General features: G+C 42.2%; 1 protein-coding gene across 2 annotated transcripts in view; it reads right to left on the reverse strand.

Moving 5' to 3' along the window:
• Positions 1-6,639: 6,639 nt before the first annotated feature.
• Positions 6,640-25,847, reverse strand: part of BCKDK (branched chain keto acid dehydrogenase kinase) — a 44,303-nt gene continuing 25,095 nt past the window's right edge. For both annotated transcript variants that reach the window (XM_032236674.1, XM_032236675.1), the window contains exons 8-13: positions 24,807-24,905; positions 17,658-17,731; positions 14,435-14,563; positions 11,388-11,477; positions 9,430-9,591; positions 6,640-7,753 (exon numbers count right to left, since the gene is read on the reverse strand). In XM_032236674.1, coding sequence (XP_032092565.1) covers positions 7,609-7,753; positions 9,430-9,591; positions 11,388-11,477; positions 14,435-14,563; positions 17,658-17,731; positions 24,807-24,905 — 699 coding nt within the window. In that variant the 3' untranslated portion in view covers positions 6,640-7,608. The remainder of the gene's footprint in view (positions 7,754-9,429; positions 9,592-11,387; positions 11,478-14,434; positions 14,564-17,657; positions 17,732-24,806; positions 24,906-25,847) is intronic.

Here is a 25,847-nt window from a genome sequence, read left to right on the forward strand (position 1 = left end):
TGAAAAAAGTGACATGGCTGTTTTCCCCCCCCACATTTATGACCGTTGCCGCATCCCCATGGATTTGGATGCTTGTCAACTGGCTCACATTATGACGGTTGCAGTGTCCTGGGTCATGTGATCATTTTCTGTGATCATCTGAGAAGCAGAGTCAATGAGGAAGCCATATTCACTTAACAACTATGTCACTAATTTAATAACTGCAGTGATTCAATTAACAAGTTAACAACTATAGCAAGAAAGGTTGTAAAATGGGGCAAAATCCACTCAACCATTGTCTCACTTAGCAACATAAATGTTGGGCTCAGAGGGGAGGAGCCGAAGTCGCGATGACAGGATGTGCAATCTCAATGCTCTGAGATTGCAGTCGGCACTTTTGTCTCTGAGTAGTCCAAATGGACCTAAACTGTCCCATAAAGACAGTGAACAGGAAGAATACATCTTGCTGATCACAGGGATATCACAAAGTCTCTGATTGATCCAAGAGAAGTTCTTCAAGCCAGTGACAAAAAATCCAGCCAAACGGCTGATGAGGTCGGGGCGACTCCAAAACGCAAGGATATGGAAAGAGAAAGTGTTTTCAGCTGGTGAGGAATTTTTACTGTTTTAAAAGTGACTGCCTATAAAAAAACTTAAAATTAATTTAAATTGGAGAACAGAAGAAATAAGCAGCGGAATTAAATTTGGACTGGTTTTGAACAGTGGGTTATCTTACTTTTTAAATGCTATTTTTACGGATGGAATTTATGCAAGCCTTTTAAAATGAACGGATTAAGTTTCCTTCTTCTACTTTTTTTTCTTTGACTATTCTCCGTAATCTATGGACTAAAACTCTCCTCTTTCATTACTGTGGGTGTTTTTCTAACTCATTTAAAAATCAGACCTTTTTTTAACTTGAAATACAAAAAGATACAAAAAGAAACAAAGAAGTGCTAACATTGTAACATTGTAAAGCTGCTACTCGGAAGCTAGATGTTTGTATATTGGAAACAAAAATACTTCTTTCACTGATTATCCTGGCTTGGCACTTCAAAGACTCACAGCTTGTTAATAGAGAGTGATAAGAAGAAGAAGAAAAACACACAGATGTTCCTTTGAAGTAGATTTTTAACCAAAGATGTAATTGTGATGCTTAATTCTGCTAAAACCTTCTAAGCTTCTAAGAGTAGCAGTGTTTGTTAGCTGGAAATAATGGCACAATTTCAACACCAGAAAGAAGTTTTAAATCTGCAAGAGATATTCTCAGAAATACAGAAATTATCAAATACAAATGAGAGGATAGAGAAGAAGTTGGATTACTTAGTGCATCTAACAGTAAAATATGATGGAGAAGTTGAAGATGTTCATCAAATGGAAAAAGTGGTGGTTAACATCCAAAAAATCAAAAAGGAAAATGAATATAAAGAAATTAAAATTGCTCATATTTATGGTGATTGGTTTGTTTCTGAAAATGGAAAGAATGGAATATTGAAAGAGGAATTAAATGGAGGGGAAACTTACCCCAGATGGGAAGATACAGAAGAGGAAAAAATAAAAGAATTAATGGACTTAAAGAGAGAAACCTTATTAGCAATAGTTTTGATACCACCACCGACAATCAAAAATAAGCAGATTAAGGAAACAGAAGAAGGGCATTGAAATTACATGAGAGATCTTATAAGCATAGAGTTGCTAAGAGGAGTCCATACAAAGCTGATTAAGGAGATAATTAGAGGACTGATGCCACAAATGGCAGAAGGTATGACGTTGCTTTGTTATTGGAAAGATACTGATTGATAGATGGAAGAATATAATTTAAAACTAGCTAAACTTAGGGAAATTTAGTGATAATAGATACAATTAAATAAATAATTGATAATGATAATAATGTATACAATGTGTAGTGTTATGATAAGTAATAACTGGATATGAATATTGACTGGCACCCATGAAAAGAAGATTAGAAACCCTTTTGGATTATATATAAAGGATAATAATAATAATAATAATAATAATAATAATAATAATAATAATAATAAAATAAATAAATAAATTGACAAATACAGTCCGAGTATTCAGCACCGATATTTCAATGCAGTTTGGCATGGAAAAATGTGCCACTGTATCCATAAAAATCACTGCATGTGAGGGAATTGAAATGCCCAATGGCCAACTAATTAAATGCAACAAAAATGAAGCCTACAAATACTTAGGCATTCTGCAATTGGATAATATCAAGCATGGAGAAGTAAAAACTATTGTCAGGTGAGAGTACACCAACAGAGTTAGGAAAATTTTGAAATCTAAATTGAATGGTGGAAATATAATCAAGGCCATAAATACCTGGGCAATACCAGTTATAAGATACACAGCTGGTATAGTTAACTGGACACAAGCTGATTTGGACATTTTGGACCGAAAAACCAGGAAACTAATGACAATGCATTACAGTTTACATCCACGTGGTGATACTGATAGATTATACCTGCCCCGAAAATCAGGTGGCAGAGGATTATTACAAGTGAAGCAAACAGTTGAAGAAGAAAAACATGCACTGGCTGATTATTTAAAAGAAAGTCAAGAACATCTATTAATTGAAGTAAAGAACAAAAAACTACTGAAGGCCCAACAGATGAAACAAGAATACAGAAAAGATGTGATAAAATCAAGAATGGAGAGTTGGCAGAACAAAGCACTGCATGTCCAATTTCTGGAAAAAATAAAAGATAAAGTGTACAGTGAACAAACTTGGTTATGGTTAACAACAGGTACATTAAAGAAAGAAACAGAATCACTAATCCTGGCTGCGCAAGAACAAGCTATCCGCACAAATGCCATTAAGGCCAAAATCGAAAAATCCTCTGATGATGCCAAATGCAGACTTTGCAAAGAAGCTGATGAAACTGTTGATCACATACTCAGCTGCTGTAAAAAAATCGCACAGACTGATTATAAATTGCAGCACAATTCAGTAGCGCAAATGATCCATTGGAATTTGTGCAAAAATTTTAATATTAAAACTGCAACAAACTGGTGGGAACATCAGCCTGAAAAAGTCACCGAAAATCAGATGGTCAAGATCTTGTGGGATTTCCGTATACAAACGGACAAAATACTGGCACATAATGCACCAGACATCACATGGTTGAGAAAAACAAGGTTACAATCATAGATATTGCAATACCAGGTGATAGCAGGATCGCCGAGAAGGAACATGAAAAAATTGCAAAATACCAGGACTTAAAAATCGAAATTCAACGACTATGGCACAAACCAGCAGTGGTAATTCCAGTGGTAATTGGCACACTGGGTGCTATTCCAAAAGCACTGGAATTACATTTAAAACAGTTAAAAATTGACAAAATCACCATCAGTCAAATGCAAAAAGCCGCACTGCTTGGATCTGCACGCATATTACGAAAATACGTTACGACGTCCTAGGCCCCTGGGTGGGGCCCGACTAGTAACCAATGCCAAATCCGGCGAAACAACTAGCCGCTGTGATACAATTGTATAATAATAATGTTAGATTCAGTTGTCTTGATTACTAGGGGGTAAAATGTTATGCTACAGGATATAGTCAAATAAAGGAGGGATAATGATGAAAACCTATATACATATGTATGAGTATAATATAAGAAAACTAGATGAAAATTGCTAACAGCGATTTGGAAAGGAGGAAAAGTCTGTTATTAAATATTATGGATGTTTAGCTAGAATAGGCCATAAGGATTCAGTGTTAGTGGAGGATTTTAGAAATAGTAAATGAAATGCCAGTATGTGGTTATGTATTAAATCTTGGTATATTTTAGGATGAAGGACGTTTAAACAATTATAGTCAAATGAAAATGGAGGTATGATGATTGTAACATGTATAAATATCTGAGTTAAAATACTTGAGTTAATATGAACTATGCTTGATGACTGTGGAAGAGATGCACGAAAGTCTTTTGTAACCAACTAATACACTTTCTACAGTATGTAAAGAAGGAAGATTTTATGTGTTGTGCTTGTTTTGAAAATTTAAAAAAAACTTTAAAAAATAAATGTTGGGCTCAATTATGGTGGTTAGGCAAGGACTACCTATAGGTTGCGAGAGAACATTCACTTATTTTTAGTATAGCATAGCCTTTATTGTCATTGTATATCATGTATACAACAAAATTGGTTTTAGCTTCACTGGTGCAATCTATGATAAAAAAAATACAACATAAATAGTATAAAGAATAATTCCTATGTAAGTAATTAGGTGGGGGAAGGGGATGTAGAGTTTTGGCTTGTGTTTCTGTGCACTCCCATAGAAAAGACACCAGGTGGGAAAATAGTTTTGCAAGGAAACCATTAAACATATTTCAGGGTTATCAAACCTAACTTGAGCTTGCAAAGTATTTGACGTGTAAAAAGCAAAAGGGAATTTTGGTACAATGTGAAACTTTGTCTTAGTTCTGGTAAATCAGGTAATGGCTGAATGAGATAGCTGGAACAGCCGTTATATAGAGTTTATCATAGGAATGAACATGCATACAGGCCTACAGGACAAAATGCTTGCTCTGAAAGGAAAATATCTTGTTTTACAAGTATTACTAAGAAGTTGGAAGGCATTAAGGGAGTTGACGAAGACTGGGAACACCTTCAAGAGCCAAGCTGAAATGGAGCCTCTCTTTCAGCTGCAGGCGATGTTTACCTTAGAAAGGTAAATCCTGCCTCAGCAAATATCTAGTTTTTTTTAAAGAGTACATTAGATTATGTCCAAGTTGCTTAGTAACCAAAATTACAATGGATCCCCCAAAACCTACTTTGACTGGATTTGAAGTTTTGGTGGCTGCCATCTCAACCTCTCACGTTATGGTATTTTGAGTGCTTGGCACCTGGCCCACATTCATAACTGTTTGTAATATCCCATGGTTACATGACAGGGATTTGTGACTTCTAGTTTCTGGCAAAAACTGCCCATTGCAGACAACAGGTTCGCTTAATGACCAATTGCATTCACTTAACGACTATAGATTTAGGATCTTGCTCTAGTCTAGGATCTGATTAGGGTTCACCTTCTCTGTCTAGATTTTTTTAGTCAGTTGCTCAGATTTGCTCTGTTCCTGTTTAATTTATTTTCTGCCTTTATTGTTTCTACAAATTTCTCAAGACGGTGAATATATTCAACACACCTGCTTCCTCCTATTTCACCCCACAACAGCCTTTTCTTCCAGCAAGAAGAGAAACATGATGATGCTATCTAGTTTGGCAATGAAACATCTGCAAGGAAACCAAGCCAAGCTTAGAAAGCACCCAGGGACTCGAGAGGGGCTTACCTCTGCCGTAGATGGGACTCGGCTCCTGCGGGAAAATACCTCCCCATGTCAAATGGCCACATAAATGAATGAATGAATGAATGAATAAATAAATAAATAGCTAAGCCTTCGCTTGTTCCCAATTGCTGTTCTTTTCATACGCACACATACCAATTTCAGGCACTCTTTAAAAAAAAAATGCTAGAGAAAGTATTCTTCCTGTAAGCAAGGTCTAATTTCAGGGGGGGTGGGGAAAGAATTTTTAAAAATGCATGCTTTGTTTTTTGAACATCAATCACTGGGATTATACATGATTTCAGAGAAATAATTTGTTTCCATTGCTCCCTCCTCAGCCGTGTGTGTGTGTGTGTGTGTGTGTGTGTGTGTGTGTGTGTGTGTTCGTTCTCAAGTATTTCGGCAACTGCTTGGACAAGTCCCTGCAGTTTTCTTGTAAAGAAAAAAAAAAGTGGTTTGTCACTGCCACTACTTCCCAGGCTTGAGAAGAGAGTAACAGGATCAAACTACCCTAGCTGGTTTTGTGCCTAAACTAGGACTAGATCTCAGAGTTTCCTGGTGTCTAGCCTGGAGCCTTTAACCGTTACACCAAGCTGCCTCTCTTCTTCTATGGTTGACTGAATATGAGCCATCAAGCTAGTGTTGACTCCGTGATATGCCCAGCTTAATCACAGGCAGTCCTTGACTTTAAATTATCCATTTAGCAACCACTGGAAGTTACAATGGGCCTGAAAAAAATGACTTACGATTCGTCCTCCTCGCCCTTATGACCATCACAGAATCATCACAGTCATGTAATCAAAATTCGAGTGATCGGCAGCCAACATGCATTTAAGACAGTCGTTGCATCCTGAGGTCATCTGATCGTCATTTGCGACCTTCCCAGCTGGCTTTTGACAAGCAAAGTCAATGAGGGAAGCTGCATTCACTTAATGACCGCAAGATTCACTTAACAACCAGAGTGATTTGTTTAATACCATGGTCATAAAATTGAGTGTATCTCGCTTAACGATCGCCTTGCTTAGCAACAGAATTCTGATCCAATTATGGTTTTAAGTTAAGGACTACCTATAGTAGTCCTTTATAGTTTATAACTAAACTAACTATGTTTAGTTATGTCCTAGCAGCATCTATGGAAGTACAGGCCGTACCTGTGTATATGAGTCCTGCAGGTGAGCTGTGTCCTCTGGAAAGCCTGTGTTTCATTTATCGTCCCCATGAACAATAAAACATAAGTTTTAATAGATGTCAGATATATCTGTAGGTATTTCATTTTCCAAAAGGTACACAATGATAGCCAGGCGTATCCCTCAAGGAAAGACCAACATGCTGGATTTTTTGAGTGCGCACTTTTTTATTTAAGTATTGTAACAGGAAATCATGGGTTTTCATTTTAAATCTCCCCCCCTCTAATGGAAAGGAACGGGGGGGGGGGGGGGAAGAGCAGACAACAAACTCTGATTCTGGATTTAAAAGTCAGCTGAGTGACATCCGAAAGATCAAAGGCAGAGAGAAAAGACGCCAATAAAATACGTTACCTCAGGAAGAGGCAGAAAGTTATGGAATCTATAGCTAGGATTCCAAAAGGGAGCCATATGGTAATTACTCCCCTTAGGCCATCATCTTCCACCATTGTGCACCATGAAAAGACTCTTTGCCAACCGACAGATAAATTCTAACTCCCAAACAGGAAACCCACCTCCAAATCTTAAGATGGCAGCAAGGGAGAACTTTTCAGATGCCCTATCCTGTCATTAGAGTCAAACCATAGAGAGGAAGAAGTGCTGAGTGGCCCTATGTGTTGGGATCCCTTATGTGACATATGTGACAGTGGAAACCTCCTTTCGCCGTGCATCTTCAAATGCGTCGGAAGTCAACAGAGGAGGAGGTTGGGTCAAGGCCACAGGTGGGGTTGGCAGTGTGCAAGTAAATGATGGAGAAACAACACTGCTTTGCACGGATGCTCTTGGTGGCCTTGAGTGCTTCCATGTGGGAACGGGAGAGATACGCTTTGGGCTACTTGGGTTCAAGAGGCCAACTCAAGGACCACCGAAGATGCACCAACGCAGCAGGACTAGGGGATGCATCAGGAAGCAATGTTCTGAACAGCAACCACACAGGAGGAGAGGAAGCCCTCTGTTCCTTTCTCGCCATATTTAGGTGTCCACAAGGATCAAAAGGCTTCGTGAGGAGAGCACAGCAGATGCTTAGGAATCTCAGGTGAGAGGAAAGGGAGATGGAATCCATGCCAATGTGGGTTTGGTGCAGGTATTTAAAGCTTTCTCCAGAAGCAAGGAAGGGGGTCAGTCTTGTTGCGGGGGCCGTTCTAAATGCGGAAACTTTCCTCTTTGCCATCAATGTGCTTGAGACGGAGGTAGACATCTGTGCCAATGCCCTGCAGGGACTGGAGGGTCAAGGAACCACCCAGATACTCAGCGTAAGCCCGGGAAGTTGGCAAGCCAAATCCGAACCTGTGGAGGAGAGAATCAAAAAGAGGGTGGGGGGTGTTGGTTGGTTTCAAACTCTCCGCAGCTACAAGAGCCATCAATAGCCAGAGTCCTCTCTTCGAGAGCCAGTCTTTGGAGGAGACAGACACCTCTGAGAAACCCTACATGGCTTATTCACAGCAAACTAGCATCATTAGGCATCAGCTTGCCTTGCCTCCTATTACGACAGTGAAGGTTAACCTTTTTGGTGCCATGTGCCCAAAGCCCGTGTGCGCGCGAATGCACATGTGCGTGCCCCAATTCCCAAAATGCGATGCGAGTACCCCTACACATGCACCCTGCCTTCCCATTTTGGCTTTCAGGTTGGTGAAGGAGGCTTTTCAGGCCCAAAATAAGGCGCGGAAAGAGGGGCGGGGTGCTTATGACCTCCACAGTTTCTCCACCCAGCGTGCCCTAGCTTTCTCCTCCATTCCTGCCAGGGAGAGGCACCTGCGGAGGATGTGGAACCTGTGGAGATCGAGGAAGGCACGGGCAGCAGAAATGCAGGAGAAAGCTAGGGCGCGCTGCAGGGGAAACTGCAGAGATTGGGGAAGGCCCCATCCCTGCGCATGCACAGCAGAGACCCGAAGACCAGCTGGCCGGCGGGAGGCACGCGCACATGCGCGATAGCCTGGGCTGGGGCCAACATGTAGGTTTGCCATCACGGTATTCAGAGATGGGGAAGCATCCATTAGGGATGTCAAACTCGATTTTTTTGAGAGCTGCATCAGGGTTGTGTTTGATTTTTTTGGGGGGGGCAGGGGGGGTGTAGTCAGGGTGGGCGTGGCCAGCTCGACATCACTCGTGTTGGGGGCACCTATGGTGGCCTGGATGGGACTGGGGGATCAATTGTGTCCAGTGGAGGAAGGCGAGACCAGGGAGTGGGCCTAACTCTTATCTTCCAGAGGAGTCTCGCTGTTCCTATCAGGCCACCCGAGGACCTCTGGACAGAGGCACAGGCTGTCCAGAGCTCTAGGCAGCAGAGGGCAAGCATCCGGCCCGGCCCTCAAGCTCCCACATCACTAGGACCCCACAGCCCAGGCCAGGTCAGCCCTGGTTCTCCAAGGGGGTGCCCGGCTGCACTTATCTCCTCCTCCTACTGCTGCTGTTGTTCTTGCTCTCCTTGGCCAGGTTGCTCATGATGTGTGCAGGAGGGTGAAGTGTGTGGGTCAGAGGGAAGCCCACGCCCTCTCCACCCAAGGAGACAGCTTTGTAACCAAATCATCTTCAGCAAACAGATGGGAGACCACCAGGAAGGCCTCCTGCAGCCCCCTGCCAGTGAAAACGGAGCTCGGGGGTGCCACGCATAGCCCTTCCATGTTCCATTTTCACTGGCAGAGGCACTGTGGGCTGGTTCTTTGCTGTTTTCATGGTGGCCCCTTGGACTATATCTAAGCACCCCATGGGCGGGATCTGGCCCACGGGCCTTCAGTTTGACACCCCTGCTTCATGGAGTGTCACGGCTTCAGGAAAGGTAAACCATCCCCACCCAACGCAACCAAACTACTGAACAATGACTATACAGGTGGTTCTTGACTTACCACCGTAATTGAGTCCTGCAATTAAGGTCATAAGTCATGACAATCATCTTTGTTTTTGGGTGGCCTACCATATCTGGATTATCCCAAGCATCTCCCTTCCCACCTATGCCATGTGCTCACCCGTGCATGGGGCCCGACTGGGCACTGTTCCCCATTTCCACCATGTTCCCGAAGAGGCTGTTCATCCGGGGATCCTGATTGCTCGCTTCGGCAGTGGTAAAGTGGTAATCGGTGACCTTGTCAACGTGGTCGTGAGGGATTCCTGCTCCTCGGTCTGAAATCCTGCCAATGGGAAGAGAGACGTGCAGAAGAAGCCATTCCCCACATTGCAAACTTGTGAGACTGTTTGGGGTGGTTTTGGTAGAAGAACCTCTTGGTAGAAGACTAGACGGAAGAAGTGCCATTCTTGGCCACAGGCCCTCTTGGATTTCTCAGGAGCCTCTGACACCCAGTATGGTAACTTCTGAGTCACTCATGGTGGTGCAGTGGCTAAAAGACAGTATTGTGGGCTAATTCTGCTGACTGCCAGCAGTTCGATTCTGACTGGTTGACTCAGCCTTCCATCCTTCTGAGATGGGTAAAATGAGGACCCAGATTGTTGGGGGCAAATACGTTGACTCTGTAAACCACTTAGAGAGGGCTGGAAAGCACTGTGAAGTGATATATAAGTCTAAGTGCTATTGCTATCTGATAGGATTCAATCTAGGAAGAAATTTGGAGCAATTCTGGTCCCTCCTGCTGAGACCTGCTCAGAAGATCCTTTTTTTTTTTTGGACATTAGTTTATAAAGTCCCAAGGGATTCTATTTCCCTACCTAACATCTGGAGGTGTGCGGGAGATCATTCAGATCTTGGAGTGGAATGTTATCAGGATGCCGGTGATACCCAGCTCTTTCTACTCCCTCCTATCTAACTCCAAGGGAATCATTTGTACCTTCAATTGCCCAGCTCAATAAAGGGGTGGGTAAGAAAAAATAAGCTGAATCTAGACAAAATGGAGGCACCGTTGATAAGCAGAAAGCTGGAGTCCGGAATTGGGGTGGGATCTGCTTGGGTTGCATTCTCCCAGAAAGACCAGTTTGGGAGGGCTCCTTCATCCCCAGTTGTCACTGGACTTCCAAATGACAACTGCGGTGAGGAGTGAATTTACCCACTGATGGCTCTGAAGCTGGTGGCTCAGCAGAAGTCCCCCATCCCTTGGTTGCAATCTGTCTTGACATTCTGAAGATGTCTCTCAGTCAGAGGCACAGGGCCTTCTCTTCGGTGGCTTCGGAGGCCATGAAATGCCCTCACTAAGAAGGTTCGTCTAGTTTCTGCTCTCTTTGTTCCATTTAATTTTATCTAGTTAAAGGGGGAAAAGTGCTCTGTAATTTTTGTTCTAACAAACCACTAGAATAAACAGAAAGATGAAGTAAAACATTACTAATAAACAAATAGCATGTTTCCCTCAAAATGAGACCTCCCCAGATATTAAGCCCAATCAGGCTTTTGAGCGCATGCGCTAAAATAAGCCCTCCCCTGAAAATAAGCCCTCTCCATTTCCTGGAGGAAGGAAGGGATGTAACATGCCCCATGTGCCCCACATGCACCTGCCATCCACGCGGAATGGCCTCGCGAAGGCAAACCCTAGATACCGCACCCCTTCTCTTAGTGGCGGCCGCAAAAAGAGCACCAGGCCCAGAGACACCAGGGCTGGCAAGAGTGTGCCAGAAACAGAGAAAGAACTTCTGGCCCTCTCGGGATCAGCTGATCTGTGGGCCGAGGTTAAGGGGCCTCCTGCACCTTAAAAATAATAAGACCTCCCTGAAAATAAGGCCAAGTGCTTATTTCGTGGGTCAAAAGAAACATTTTAATTTTTAATAAAAGTTTTACGGTAAAAAGTTTTATAAAATTCACCAAATTTCAATTTGACAGGATTTATGAGCCCCTAGATTTTGGACGCCATCTGTAAGATAACCCATTTCAAGTGCCTCGGTTCGAAAATTGTAGCTCTACCCTGCACTGTTTCACCCACTTAAAATTTCCAAGAGACAGACACTTTTAATAGTATATAGATATGCAAATATTGCACCAAAGTACCTTATGATGAGGTCAATATCATTGTTGGCAATCGTGATGATAATGTCTGGCACATTGTATGGGGTATCCAGGTGAGATTCCATCGTAGCTCTGAAAGAATCAAACCCATTATAATTCCACGAAAACATCATTTCAGCTGAGAATGCAAGAATGTGGACATAGTGAATGTCAACTTTGAAGCGAGCCTGGCTGAGGCCATCTTTGAGGCTTCATGGTTGCCACAAAGCGAAGCGGGAGGAAGGGAGGGGGAATTTTAGATAGCTTGGCTGTCAAAATAAAAAGGTTTTTTGGGGGGGAAGGGGAAACCAAGTTCATTCCACAGGTGGCTGAGAAGAGGAAGAGTGGAGTAACCAGGCAACCTGCTAGCACCAGTAGCACTTTTTTCAATGCCATTTGATTAGTCACTAAATGAATGGTTGTATGCCAAGGACTATCTGCACTGTTAAATGTTCTGCGGTCAAGCTAGAGCCCCTAAATTGACTCTTTCCTCTAACTGTCTCCTTCCTTCTTATGTAATAACTAATTCTTCTAAGAAATCTCAAGAAAATAGAAAGAGCTTATCTATCAATGAACCTTGAGGAAAACAAAATGGATTCAAAGCCACGAAATCTCGTTTTCTTTCAACACCTAATGATGATCATCTTCTTCCTTAGGGAACAGGAAAAAAGATGTGGCAATCAACTCCCTATCTCCAAGATGAATATGTCCTGGAATTATCCTCAATTTATGACTGCAATGGGGACCAGAATTTCAGTTGTAAGTCACTGCGGTTATAAATTGAGGCAAGACGAACATGATTTTTCAACTCTTTTTAGGATGTTCATTAAGCGAAACATGCAGTTGTAAATCCGAATCACACAGTTGATAAGCGAACCCATTCTCCTGAATCAACAAAAAATGCCAAACACCAGCAAAATAATAATAATAATAATAATAATAATAATAATAATAATAATAATAATAATAATTGCAAATCGTGGTCATGTGTCTGTGGGACCCTGCAATTGGCTGCAAATTGAAGCCAGTTTCCTGGGATTGGAAGAAGGGCGATGTGAGATTTTACAATATCCGTAAATGCTTTGTGGGCCATGAAAAATGCTTTCCGAGTCTATCGTAATTTTGATTGGTTGTTAAACCATTCCAGTCTCTTCTTAAAAACTTACCAGTTGTAAGTCTAGGACTACTTGAATGTAGTCCTAGACTTACTTTAGAATTTAGAGTATTCCAGGATCTGGAACCAACATATAATGGTTCTTCCCAGCAAGCAAGAAGGATGTGTAGGAGTGGCAGAAGCTGGGGGTGGAGTCAAAAGAGGAATCAGCCGGGAATCCTTATGTAGCCACAAAAGGACTTAGCGAACCTCTCTTGAATCCAGCCCTTATCTAACGCCAAGATCATGCTAACATTAGTGGAGTAGTTTCCTGGGCATAGACAAGATTAGTAATGAATCCCTTTAAATGGAATTTCACTAGTGGCCCTGATCTTTCCTGCCTTTCAGGATGGTTCAGAATTTAGATCTGTTAGAATAGAATAGAGCTAGAAGGGACCTTGGAGGTCTTCTAGTCCAGCCCCCTGCTCAAGCAGGAGAACCTATAATGTTTCAGATAAGTGTCTAGTTTATTCTTAAAAACCTCCATTGATGGAGTGCCCATGATTTCTGAAGGCAAGCTGTTCCACTGGTTAATTGTCCTCACCGTTAGAAAGTTTATCCTTAATTCCAAGTTGCTTCTCTCTCTGGTTAGTTTCCAACCATTGTTTCTTGTTCTGCTCTATGGTGCTTTGAAGAATAATTTGACTGCCTCCTCTTTGTGGCAGCCCCTCAAGTACTGGAATACTGCTATCATGTCACTCCTAATTCTTCTTTTGTTTAGACTAGCTAGCCGAACTCAAAACATATGTATTAATCACCAGGCCTTTGATCATCTTAGTTGCTCTGCTCTGAACTTTTTCCAAGGTCTCAACATCTTTTTTGCATCATGGTGACCAAAATTGGCTGCGGTGTTTCAGATGTCGTCTTACTAGGGTTTTATAAAGTGATACTAGTACTTCATGTGATCTTGATTCTATGACTCTGTTTATACAATCCAGAATTGGATTAGCTTTTTTGACGGTGGCTGCACACTGCTGGCTCATATTCTAGCGATCATCCACTAGAACTCCAAGATCCTTCTGCACAGGTTTCACCTAATCTGTACATACATGTTTGATTTTTCCTGCCTAAATGTTGAACCTGGTTTGATCCAGGGGTGGGTTCCTGCCAGTTCTAACTTCTTCTATAGAAGAGGTTCCACAAATTACAGTGCCGTTTAGAACCGGTTCCAGCTCCCTCCCCCCGCCCATCCGCACATCATCAAGATGAAGAGCGAGAGGAGAAATTCTGAGATTTGAAGTCCACAAGTCTTAAAGCTGTCAAGTTTCAACACCCCTGGGGTTTTTTTTCTAAAGAGTTAGGGGTGCAAGGGTCTTGTAACTTGACAGCTTTAAGACTTGCACACTTTAATGCGAGAGTTCCTGAGCCAACATGACTGGAGGAGGAATTCTGGGAGTTGAAGTCCACAAGTCTTAAAGCCGTCAAGTTTGAACACCCCTGGGGTTTTTTTCCTAAAGGGTTAGGGATGCAAGGGTCTTGTAACTTGACAGCTTTAAGACTTGCGTGCTTCAAATGCCAGAGTTTCTGAGCCAACATTTTGGTTGCTAAGCAAGAGCAGTGTTAAGTGAATTTCACCACATTTTACAAATTGGCCATGCCCACACAGTCACATGGCTGGCAAGCCACTCCCACCTAATCACATGGCTGGCAAGCCACTCCCACAAAGCAGGCCACACCTACAGAAGAGAAATTTTGAAACCCACCACTGGTTTGATCTCACTTACTATGCACTCCCTTTGAATGTCACCTTTGTATGCTGGATTTCCTCCATTCACTCTCCCTCATGATAGCTGTCCGTGACAGATGCCTGCTTACATCCTCAACATTCTTGCCCTCTTATTCAAATCCACCAAATTAGGGTAAATTTCCCTCCTGCTCACAGAGCTCTGGCACTTACCGCATTGCGTTCTTCAGCAACTCTGGAAGGATGTAATCCAGAGGCATTGGAATGAAAGGGAAGCGAGCCGCCACATGCCCATTGATCCGCACCTGAGGTGCGTTTCCATACTTGTGTTCACACAGGCGCCTGTGGAAAAACCGCAAAAGGGTTAAATAGAGACCCAAATTTCTTATTGAGTGATGTTTCTGGGGATGTTTCTGCCTTAGAAAAAGACTGACTCGTTTCCATCTTTCCAGGCAGGCTGACTTGACCAATTCTGTACCTTTTGCATTCCCTCTTGATTCTTTTCTCTTAGATTAATGGAACATTTTTTTCAATCATCCAGGCACAAATGTGCTTTTTCAAGAGGCAACTGGACTTTCTGGTTTTTCTTTGAAGACATTTTGCTTCTCATCCAAGAAGCTTCTTCAGCTCTGACTGGATGGTGGAAGAATTGAAGGATTTACACTCCTTCTAGGCAGCTGGTCATTTGCATCCTTTTAGAGAGTCCTTGAGGCCACTTGGAGGTTTAGCTCTATCGTCAGAGTCGCCTGAATAGTGCAAATGGGTGGAGAGTCTTCTTGAAACTGCTGGAATGAATGTGTTGCAGACTGTGGAGATAGATGATGTCATATCCCCCCCCCTCTGTTGAGAGAGGGCTGTTCAATTTTGATTTGTGATCCTGAGGACACAGCTAAACCTCCAGATGACCTTAACAACTGGCTCAAAGGATGCAAATGTCAAGCTGTCTGCAAGGAGTATAAATCCTTCCATTCCCCACCATCCAGTCAGAGTTGAAGAAGCTTCTTGGATGAGAAGCGAAATATCTTCAAAGAAAAACAAGGAAGTCCAGTTGCCTCCTGAAAAAGCACCTTTGAGACAACCATGACCTGGATGACTAAGAAGCTCCATAGATATCGGGCCCAAATTCAATCTTTATCCACATACTGAAGTCATAGTCATAAGCAGATCAGATCCATCTTTTCATTGGTCTCCAGTTACACCATCCAAATGTTCGGATTTTAAACCATTTTTAAAATTCAATTCAATGTACTTTGGATTATTTTGTGGTTTTATTTAGTTTAAATGCATTTTAATTTAGCACTTGATGCCACTGCATGATTCAGATCGATCTGCAGTTAGCAGAAGATTTTCGGGATTGGGGGGGGGGGGAGTTGCAGGCAGTCCTCGACTTATGACCATAATCGGACCACAATTTCTGTGGTTAATAAGATGATGGTCAGAGGGAGTTTTCATGATCTTTTCAACATGGATGTTAAGTGAATCACTGCCATTGTTCAGTGAGTGATGAAGTTGTTAAGATCGCAAATGCTGATTTCCTGAACCTGGGATGCTCCAACCTTCATAAATACCGTGTTTCCCCCAAAATAAGACAGGGTCCTATTTTCTTTTGCCCCCCCTCCCCCGAAAAAGTGCTTGGCCTTATTTTCGGGGAGGTCTTATTATTTTTGAGGTGCAGGAGGCGGAGAGAGTGGCCACCTCATGGCTGCTGCTGTGTCGCAATGTTTATGTGTAGGGGATTATTTTAGCGCATGCACTCAAAAGGCGATTTGGGCTTGTTATTTTAGGGGAAACGGGGTACATGCCCTTTCCCAAGCTCCCAAATTTTGATCACGTGACCAGGAGGATGCTGCAACGATTATAAGTGTGAAGACTGGTCATAAGTCACTTTTTTCCAGTGCCATTGTAGCATAGAACGGTCACTGAATGAATGGTTTTAAGTCGAGAACTACTTATAATCTTACAAAGCCTTAACAAACAAGGAACTATCTAGTATGGACACTAGATGGAGCTATTGACTGCAGCATACAGGTAGTCCTCAACGTGCGACCACAATGGAGCCCAGAATTTATGTTGCTAAGTGAGACATTTGTTAAGTGAGATTTGCCACACTTTATGACAGTTTTTAAGTGAATCACTGCAGTTGCTAAGTTAATAACACGAGTGAATCTGGCTTGCCCACTGACTTTACTTTTCAGGAGATCCCCAGAGGATCACATGATCCCAGGAACACTGCAACCGTCAGGAATATGAGCCAGTTGCCAGGTGTCTGAATTTTGATCACATGACCATGGGGGTATTCTGAAATGGTCGTAAGTGTGAAAAATGATTCTACATCGCTTTTTTCAATGCCACTGTTAAATTTGAACGGTCACTAAATGAACTGTTGCAAGTCGAGGATTACCGGTGTTATACTACTGGTAGCCCCCCAGGTTACAACCATTCACCTGGTGACTGTTCAAAGTTACACCGGCACTGAAAACAATGGCTTACGACTGTTTTTCACACTTATGACCGTTGCAGCAATCCCCCATGGTCACATGACCAGAATTAAGAAACCTGGGAACGGAGTAATATTTATGACGGTTGCAATGTCCCTGGGATCACATGATCCCTTTTTATTTTTAATTTCTTTTATTTTTAATTTAAAACAAACACAACATCCTTCTTTACATGCTGTAGAAAGTGTATCAGTTGGTTACAAAAAGACTTTTGTGCATCTCTTTCACAGTCAACAAACATAATTCATATTAACTTAGGTATTTTAACTCAAATATTCGTACATGTCACCATGATCATATCTCCATTTTCATTCGACTATAATTGTTTAGGCTTCCTTCATCATAAAATATACCAAAATTTAATACATAACCACATACTGGTCTTTCAATTACTATTTCTAAAATCCTCCAATAACACTAATCCTTATGTCCTGTTCTAGCTAAACATCCATAATATTTAATAACAAAGTTTTCTAATCCTCCTTTCCAGATCACTGTTTAAAGTTTACATCCAGTTTCCTTATGTTATACCCATATCTATACATACGTTGTTATTCTTATCCCTCTTTTATTTGACTATATCTTATATCATAACATTTTCCCCCTAATAATCAAAACTTTAACTGTATCTAACTTAGTTCTTTTTTAAATTGTTATTATTAACCTTTATGTATAATCCAAAGGTCGTCCCTTTTTTCTGATCCCTTTCTCACAAGCCAAGCCAATGGAGAAGTGAGATTCACTTAACAACCGTGTTACTAAGCTAACAACTGCAGTGATTCATTTAACGCCTGTAGCAAGAAAGGCCGTGAAATGGGGCAAAACTCACAACGGATGTCTCACTTAGCAACATAAATTTTAGGCTCCCTTGTGGTCTTCAGTCGAGGACTACCTGTATAAGCAGTGTCAATGCAGATCCGCAGCAATAATTAAATTACCTGGCAAAATCCACCCATTTTTCGATTATTTTCTTTGGTGACAAGCGGGTGCAGATGATTCCAACAAAGTCTGGCTGCAAGAAAATGGAAAAATAATAATGCTGCTTCAGCTTCTGAATTACATCATTCACTCCAATAAAATATTTAACCTAACTATAAGCTTTCTTCCCTCAACCCCAGGGCCAAAAGCTGAAAGCTAATACTAAAAGACTTTTGGGCTGGGCCCTGCGGGTTCTGTGGGCTGATGAGTCAAAGCAAAGATGTCAGCAAAACCTTGATGACTGGTTACTAATATCTCCTGCCAGACAATTTCTCGGTTATTCGGGAATCTAAATCTGTTCCAGCCAAAGGAAAAAGGTTTTCTCTCTTTACTGCTGGAGGAAGGAACGTTTGAGGTCTGTTCTAGCAAAGAATTCCGCCTGAATTTGAGGACCTTGGAACACTGCATCTGTGAGATGCTCTCTTGTATGCCTCCCATGGTGTTTTGTTTTGTTTTTCATATATTTTTTTAAAATTAAATGTTTCAAAGAGAACAGAAGAGCTAATATAAAACAAAAACTAGAAAGAAAAAAAGAACAATAAAATTGCAATAAGAATAAATAGAAAGAAGAAGCTTCTGGTTTCCTTTGCGGCAAGTATGAAAAAGCATCTCTTACTCTGTGGGAAATCAGAGAATAGGAAAAATAATCCCACCTCATTTTTTTTTCTATTCTCTGTGGGGGTTTTTTTCTAATCACCAGAACCATAATTCATAAATGAATTATTCCAGTTTCATGCAAAAAGAAGTCTCCAGTCCCCTTACACAGGGGAGAGAGGGAGGGAGGGAAGGAAGGAAATGACATGGAGGGAGAGAGTAAGGAAGGAAGAAAAAAGAAAGGAAGGAAGGAAATGACATGGAGGGAGAGAGGAAGGAAGGAAGGAAGAAATAAAAAATAAAAAAGAAAGGAAGGAAAGAAATGACATGGAGGGAGAGAGGAAGGAAGGAAGGAAGAAATAAAAAATAAAAAAGAAAGGAAGGGAGGAAGTTATATGGAGGGAGAGGAAAGAAGGAAGAAAAAAGAAAAAGTAAAGAAGGAAGGAAGGAAATGACATGACAGGAAAGAGGAAGGAAGGGAGAAAGAAAAGAAAAGAAAAAAAGGAAGGAAAGAAGGAAGGAAATGGCATGTAAGAAGAGAGGGAGGAAGGAAGGAAGAAAGAAAAAAGAAAAAAAGGAAGGAAGGTTGGTTGATTTGGGTCTGTGAAACCCAAAAGGGAAGGAAGTAAAAGGAAAGGGAAGCTGTATGAAGGTGGCCTGATTTTGTAAGGTTGAGAAATACCTCAAAGAACGTGAAAATACACAAGTGTAATTATGAACGAAAAAGCTAAACTATGTCCCAATACATAACAATTGATGTTATCTAGGTTGGTGTGGCTGATCTGAAAACAGATATTTAGATTAGTGAGGCAAGCAAATTATGCCCCAAAGATTAATGATAATGGAACAACTGAACTTGAATTGTGGGGAAATTGTGTAATATTCTTAATGAGTAAAGAACTTGAGGCAAAATTATTCTGTTAGATGATATGAATCAATGGATGAGAAAAAGAGCAAAGAAATAAAAAAAAAGATTGGGCCATTTGAAGCTGCATGAATGACCCAGAATGACAGAGAATAGACAACACAAATATACAGTGTAAGCATTGTCCTACTCACAGGTACACAAGACAATGGAGTGAATATAATCTAAAGGCAGAGTTAATCTGATTGTTCATAAAGTCTGAGAGAATTAGCCAGTAATGAAAGAGATCATTATGTAGTGTCAAGATTGGGGTGGTTTTCACTTACCTTCCCTATCAGTTTGCAAATGTGCACACATGCGCTTTGCTCAAAAAAAAAGTCCCTAAATAGGACAAAATATAGCCAGGGTGGGTGGATAGGCCCACCCGTGATTTCTGCTACCGGTTCAGGCAAATCAGTCCAAACGAGCAGAATACTATCTCTGGTCAAGAATAAATCTTGGGGGAGGGGTGGGTGGGATGGAAATGAAGAAAAGCGGTAAAACAAATAAATAATAAAAACAAAACTGCAAGAGGAGAAAAGACAGGTCCTTATGAGAAAACATTACGAGACAGATTAATTTTCCTACAGAAAGAATGGAAAGTGGACGTAATCTAAGAAGTTGTAAGAACTGCTTGGAACAGTGGGGGGAAAAAAACACCATCATTTCTTTTTTCTTATTTATTTTGCTCTTTTATCTGCTACTCTGCTTTTTCATGCTTTTCTGTGAACTTGGAATTTCACTCCCCCCCCGCCTTCCCTATTCTCAAACTGCCCTCAGAATTGACTTCGTTTTCTGTACTTCTCAAAACCTACATCTGTTCTGAATTCTGCCTTGCTGGGAAGATCCACAAACTGCTACCAAAGGACAAATTTGTTAGCAATGCTTTTGGAGGAGTCCACAGAGATAGAATAAAGTTGAAAACTTTAGAATAACAGAGTTGGAAGGGACCTTGGAGGTCTTTCCTGTCTAAGCAGGGGGTTGGACTAGAAGACCTCCAAGGTCCCTTCCAACTCTGTTATTCTATTCTATACTATTCTATTCTAAAGTCTTTCAAGGGAGGATTTATAGTCACAGGCCTTATCTGGCTTGGAGAGCTGCCAGGCCGATATCTGCAAAACTTGGCAAGGAGTCACAAACCCATTAAGCGAACTAACTGTCTCCTGCAAACTCCACTCCCCTTTCGCTCCTCTTTTATTTCCTCTGGGAGGGGCCATTCATCATCCACTTGTGGCCTTACTCCCAAATCAACCCAAGTTCTTTAGCTGTTCCCTTTGTCCGGCAACTCTGCACATGCGCACACTGGGAACAGGTTCCAGCTGTTCGTCTGTCTCACTGATGTCTGACTCTGAAGGCAGCTGATAAATGTCATATGGCTCTGGCTCCCTCTCTGCCTCCGAGCCTCATCAGAGCCTTCGTCAGACTCCAGGACTGGCCCATGTTCCTCCCCAACCTCCTCACTGTCCGAATCTGCTGCCAGTTCCGCTGGCCACTGGCAGCCCACAACAAAGTGGCACAGATTTAGGGAAGGTTAGTGGAGATGATCACAGATGGAAACCTTGTAGAACTTTGAGGATAAATTTACTGTGAGAAGATTGAATGGCGATATGAATTTTTAAAAAAGGAAGCAACTTTAAGCCAATTGGACTTGATCTGGATATTCTTGGTAGCGGTACAAAGATGAGTGGCTACTGCTTCTTCCAGCAGTTTTTCTCTTCTTGTTTTGGCCTGCAGCCCTAAGATTTCCTAGTGGCCTTCCATCCAACCTGGCTTAGCTGCCAAGATCAATCAAGATTGGTTATGTGCTGCCAACCTCCTGTGATCTGGCAGAACTGAAAAAGCTTCTTGGATGAGAAGCAAAACGTCTTCAAGGAAAAACAAAGTCCAGTTGTCTTATGGAACAAAAGCACCTTTGGGACAGTTGACAAGGCTTGACTTTTTTTTAACCTTGGAGAGATTCTGGTTGAACAGGAAATCCCCAGCAAAGAGAAACAGAGGTGGTTAAACGGATTCTTTTATCCTAATAAGAGAGTCTATTTAATTTTCGTCTATTTTGAAATTGCTTCTGGATTTTGTGTTTGCAATGGGATATATATATATATATATATGTATGTATGTATGTATGTATGTATGTATGTATATGTATGTATATGTATGTGTATATATATGTGTATATATATGTGTATATATGTGTATATATGTGTATATATATATATGTATATGTATAATGTATATGTATATGCATATGCATATGTATATGTATATATATGAAACTTTGATTCTTTTTTTGTAAACTACACAGGCTTATTGTTATAGAAATGGCTTGTACATTCTGTTTTGTAAAAGCAAAAAGTTGTGGTTGTAATGTTCTTACCTTCTACTATTCTAAAGAGAGTCGGAAGTCGGTGCCTTCTTCTTTTTTACCCCCCCTCGTTACATTATATCCCTTCTTTTTCCCTCCCTCTCTTCTTACTTTTCCAGCATTTCTTTGTATTTTGTACTTTGATAAACTAATAAAAAGTTAAATCGAACACACACACACACGGAAAGCCCCATGCTTGCAGCCAGTCCTAGATTAAAGGGTTTATTTTTTTTCCTGATCTAAGGCTGAGAAAAACCTTTTGAAAATAAGCTGAGCAAAATGCTGGCTTGGAGGGGAGAACAGCTTCAGAGCCAGTGGTGGGCTGCACATTTTTTAACAACTGGTTCTCTGCCCTAATGACTGGCTGGATGGGCTTGGCCAGGGGATGTGACAGCACTCAGCCTCCTTCAACACTCTGCCAGTCAAAAAGGGGCGTGGGGTTTAATTACAAAATGTGGGCTTTGCTTTGTGACATCCAGACCCAGTGAGCAAGGGGTGTGAACTGCACAGAAAATACACTTTTGTTTGGTTATGAAGAAATATCCCCAAAGTCAGATGTGCGGTAAATGTAGACTGACTTTTAGCTACAAATCTTCCTAGCAAACAGCTATTTTTGAAGCTCCAGATAAAGAGGATTCATTTTAGGATGAGTAACCACAGTTTGCATGTTGGAGGCTCCTAAAGGAATGCTGGGAAACTCAGTATTTTAAAGAACATTTGAGGGAGGGGTGCAGAATAGCCCTTCTCTGCCCAAGACTCTAGAGACCTGACACCAATCAAAACACTGTTAGTGAAGCCCTTAGTATATGAAAATAAGGGCAAACTCAACTCCCTTCTAGTACTGATGATGTTATCCCCTTTGGTAATGAAACATCCACAAGAAAACTGTCAAGCTTAGAGAGCACCAAGGACCCCACAGTTCTACCCTGAGCTACCATGCTTCCCCGAAAATAAGACAGGGTCTTATTTTCTTTTTATCCACAAAATATGGCTTGGGCCTTGTTATGAGAGGAGGGTTTATTGTTTTGGGGTTGCCGGGTGGCTGCTCTCTTGCCAGCGGGCTCCCAAAGAACTGGGCAGAACCCCATGGGCGAATGGCTGTGTTGCGCTGTTGCAGCAGCGTAACAAAACAGCCATGAAGTGACCACGCTCACGAGCAATCACCCGGCAAACCCCCTTTCCAGCTGGGCACAGCGCCATTCACTGACCTAGGGGTATTACCAAGCCATGGGAGCGCCTGTTCACCGCCACCCGGCTCCCGCGGCTTGGCGTCTTCGAAACGCCAGTGAATGGCGCTCTGCACGGCTGGAGAGGAGGGTTGCACGAGCGGCTATTCCACTCTCGCTCACGCGCCTCCCAGCCTCATGATGCCCTGGTCCAGCTCTTCCTGCAGAGCCAGGGCACCTCCACTGCCGCTGCCTTTCGAAGGCATTTCGAAGGCGCCAAGCCGCAGGAGCTGGGCAGTGGTACCAATAGGTCAGTGAATGGTGCTGTGCCCGGCTGGAAAGGAGGTTTGCTGGGTGGCTGCTCGTGAGCGTGGTCGCTTCATGGCTATTGTGTTGTGCTATTCGCCCATGAGGATGTACTCAGCTCTTTGGGAGCCCGCTCGCAAGAGAGCAGCCGCCCGGCAACCCCCCTCTTTAGCTGGGCACAGCACTGCTCATAAACCTAGTGGTATCCCGAAGGCGCCAAGCAATGCAATCACCTTTGCCTCCTCCCCTGGTTCCCGTGGCTTGGCACCTTTGGGATACCGCTAGGTTGGTGAGCGGCACTCTGCCTGGCCAGAGGTGGGGGGTTGTCCAGGAGGCTTATTTGCGGGGGAGAGCTTATATTTTTGCCCACCAGAAAAATGTGGCATGGCCTTATTATCAGGACACGTTGTATTTTCCGGGAAACATGGTACAAATATTCTTTTCTATCGCTAAACACTTTTTTGTTAGAGGGACTCAGAGCCTGTCTTATATGAGATGGCTCCCAGTGGAATTCATTCTAAATCTTGATATGATTTCTATAAATAAGGAATGAAGAATAATGTCTTGAGTATTCGATCCCTTATATATCAAAGCAATACAAACCTAAGGGACAAACGGATAAAAACCAGATTTGAAAAAAGAAAAGGCCCAGGAAAGAAAAAGAGTGAAAGTGTAAGAAAGAGGAATAGAAGGAAAACCAAAAAAGAATGTCTTTCAACTTTCTTTGGTACAAATATAAGTAAAAATATATCAAACTCTCTTACTCCAAGATTAACATTTGTCTACATTATTTCCATAATCCCGTATCTAATCATCAAAACCCAGATCAACTTTTAATTTCAGTTTCTCACAAAAAATCCAGTAATGGGTCATATTGCTTTAATCACTATTTGTTAAGGAAACCATAACTGATTTATTTGATTGCACCAAACTCTAAATAAAACAGGAGTGGAAAATCCTAAACTGTAGTGAAGACTCATGCACCTCAACTTTGGCAATTTTAAGGTGGATGGACTTCGATTCCAGAATTCCCCAGGCAGCATGAAGTTCGCCCATCTTAAACTTGCCAAGACTGAAAAACGCTGATCTACAGATAGGGATTTTTCCAATCCTCTTTACTGGTTATTATTTATGAGCAATCATAATGCAAAATCCTGATTTCCACCCCATTCCAGACCAATGATAATGCAAAATCCTGACTTCCACTCCCTTTCATTCCTTGACTAACCTGCCTTCCAGCTCTTTTCTCCTGCGTGCAGGGCAACAAAAATAGGCCATGTGACTTCCAGTTTAAAAAAGTTCAGTCAGACTTTCCAACTTCTCGGGGGGGGGGGAAGATCTTGCAAAGTTGGAAGGTCTGACTGAACTTTAAAAAAAAACTGGTGGTGACATGGTCTCCCTTTGGGCTTCACGGGTGTGGCAGCCTCCCAGCTGATCGGCGCTGCAGATTCATTCACACTTTCACAGCCTCCCTGATCAGCATGGTTCCCAGTCATGCTCCTGCAGCTTCTCCACCCTGAATGGTAAGTCCAGGGGAGGCAGGGGACAGGATGGGAGAGTCAGTGGCGGGATTTGCCAGTTCGCCGAACTAAGCAGAATCTTAACATCCAGTTCACCCGAACCGGTGCGAACCGGCTGTAGCCCACCACTGTTCAGAGTCCTCAAAAATGTGAATCGAAATCACGTTTAGCTTACTAACAGAGAAATCCTGACTCCTGCAAGTCAAATCTAATTCTCCTGATCATAAAATCTCAGTTGATTTCAAGAAAGACTGTACTTTGTCCTCATGCAAGGCAAGGTGGTGAGTAGCCAGCATCCGGATGCCCAAGCGGGAGGTGAGGGTCTTGTCCAGAAAGGAACGGATCATCTTCTCATCCTGGAAGGAAACAGCTCCTGAGATTCAAAACAACTGCAAAACTTTCTTCCCACCCAGCGTTCTTCAAATATCCTTCCCCTTGATCGCTATTTGCTTTTAAACGGGTGCAAGGTGGCACTGAAACATTTTCCCTGCAAGTGAGATCCAAAAATCAGCTGCCTTTGCCATACTTATCCATTTCCCCAAAATTCACTCCACGGTTCAGATGATTATAGTGACAGGAGTGAAATTGGGAAGGTTTCATAACATGGAGCAAGCCTGGATAGTCTCTCCTCACGAACTAACTCTCCAACTCAACCTTTCTCAACCTCGGCAGCTTGATGATGGATGAACTTCAACTCCTAGAATTGAATTGGGAGTTGAAGTCCACCCATTGTCAAGCTGCCAAGGTTTGAAAAAGATTGCTGTAATTCTTCTAATCTCTTATCAGGCTTCATCAGAACTCCCTCTGAAAGGGATTTCAATTCTCATGGAAATCTCTTGTGAACTTTTACTGGGAAGAAAATCCAATTTATTGGATAGGCTTCCAAGAATCCCATCAATCCAACTTGTTTCCCTCTTGAAGTAAATAAATCAAAGACAGAAGCAACCTGGAATTAAGGAGAAACTTCCTAACAGTGAGGACAATTAGTGGAATAGCTTGCCTTCAGAAATCGTCCTTCACCACTAGAGATTTTTAAAAAGAAACTGGACAGTCACTTGTCTCAAATTGTATAGGGCTGGGAGAACCTATGGCATGCATGCCACAGGTGGCATGCGGAGCCATTTCTGAGGGCACGTGAGGCATTCCCCTGTCAGTTCCAGCACGTGCTGATTTTCGGCCTTGATTTTCGGCCATTTTTCGTCCTCCAGAGGTTTCCCTGAAGCCTCCAGAGGGTGAAAAACCACCCAATGCGCAAACCAAAAGTTCGGGAACAGATGGGGATGGGCACGCGATCATGC

Source organism: Thamnophis elegans, chromosome Z (genome assembly GCF_009769535.1).
Source record: "Thamnophis elegans isolate rThaEle1 chromosome Z, rThaEle1.pri, whole genome shotgun sequence".
In the NCBI taxonomy this organism is placed as follows: Eukaryota; Metazoa; Chordata; class Lepidosauria; order Squamata; family Colubridae; genus Thamnophis; species Thamnophis elegans.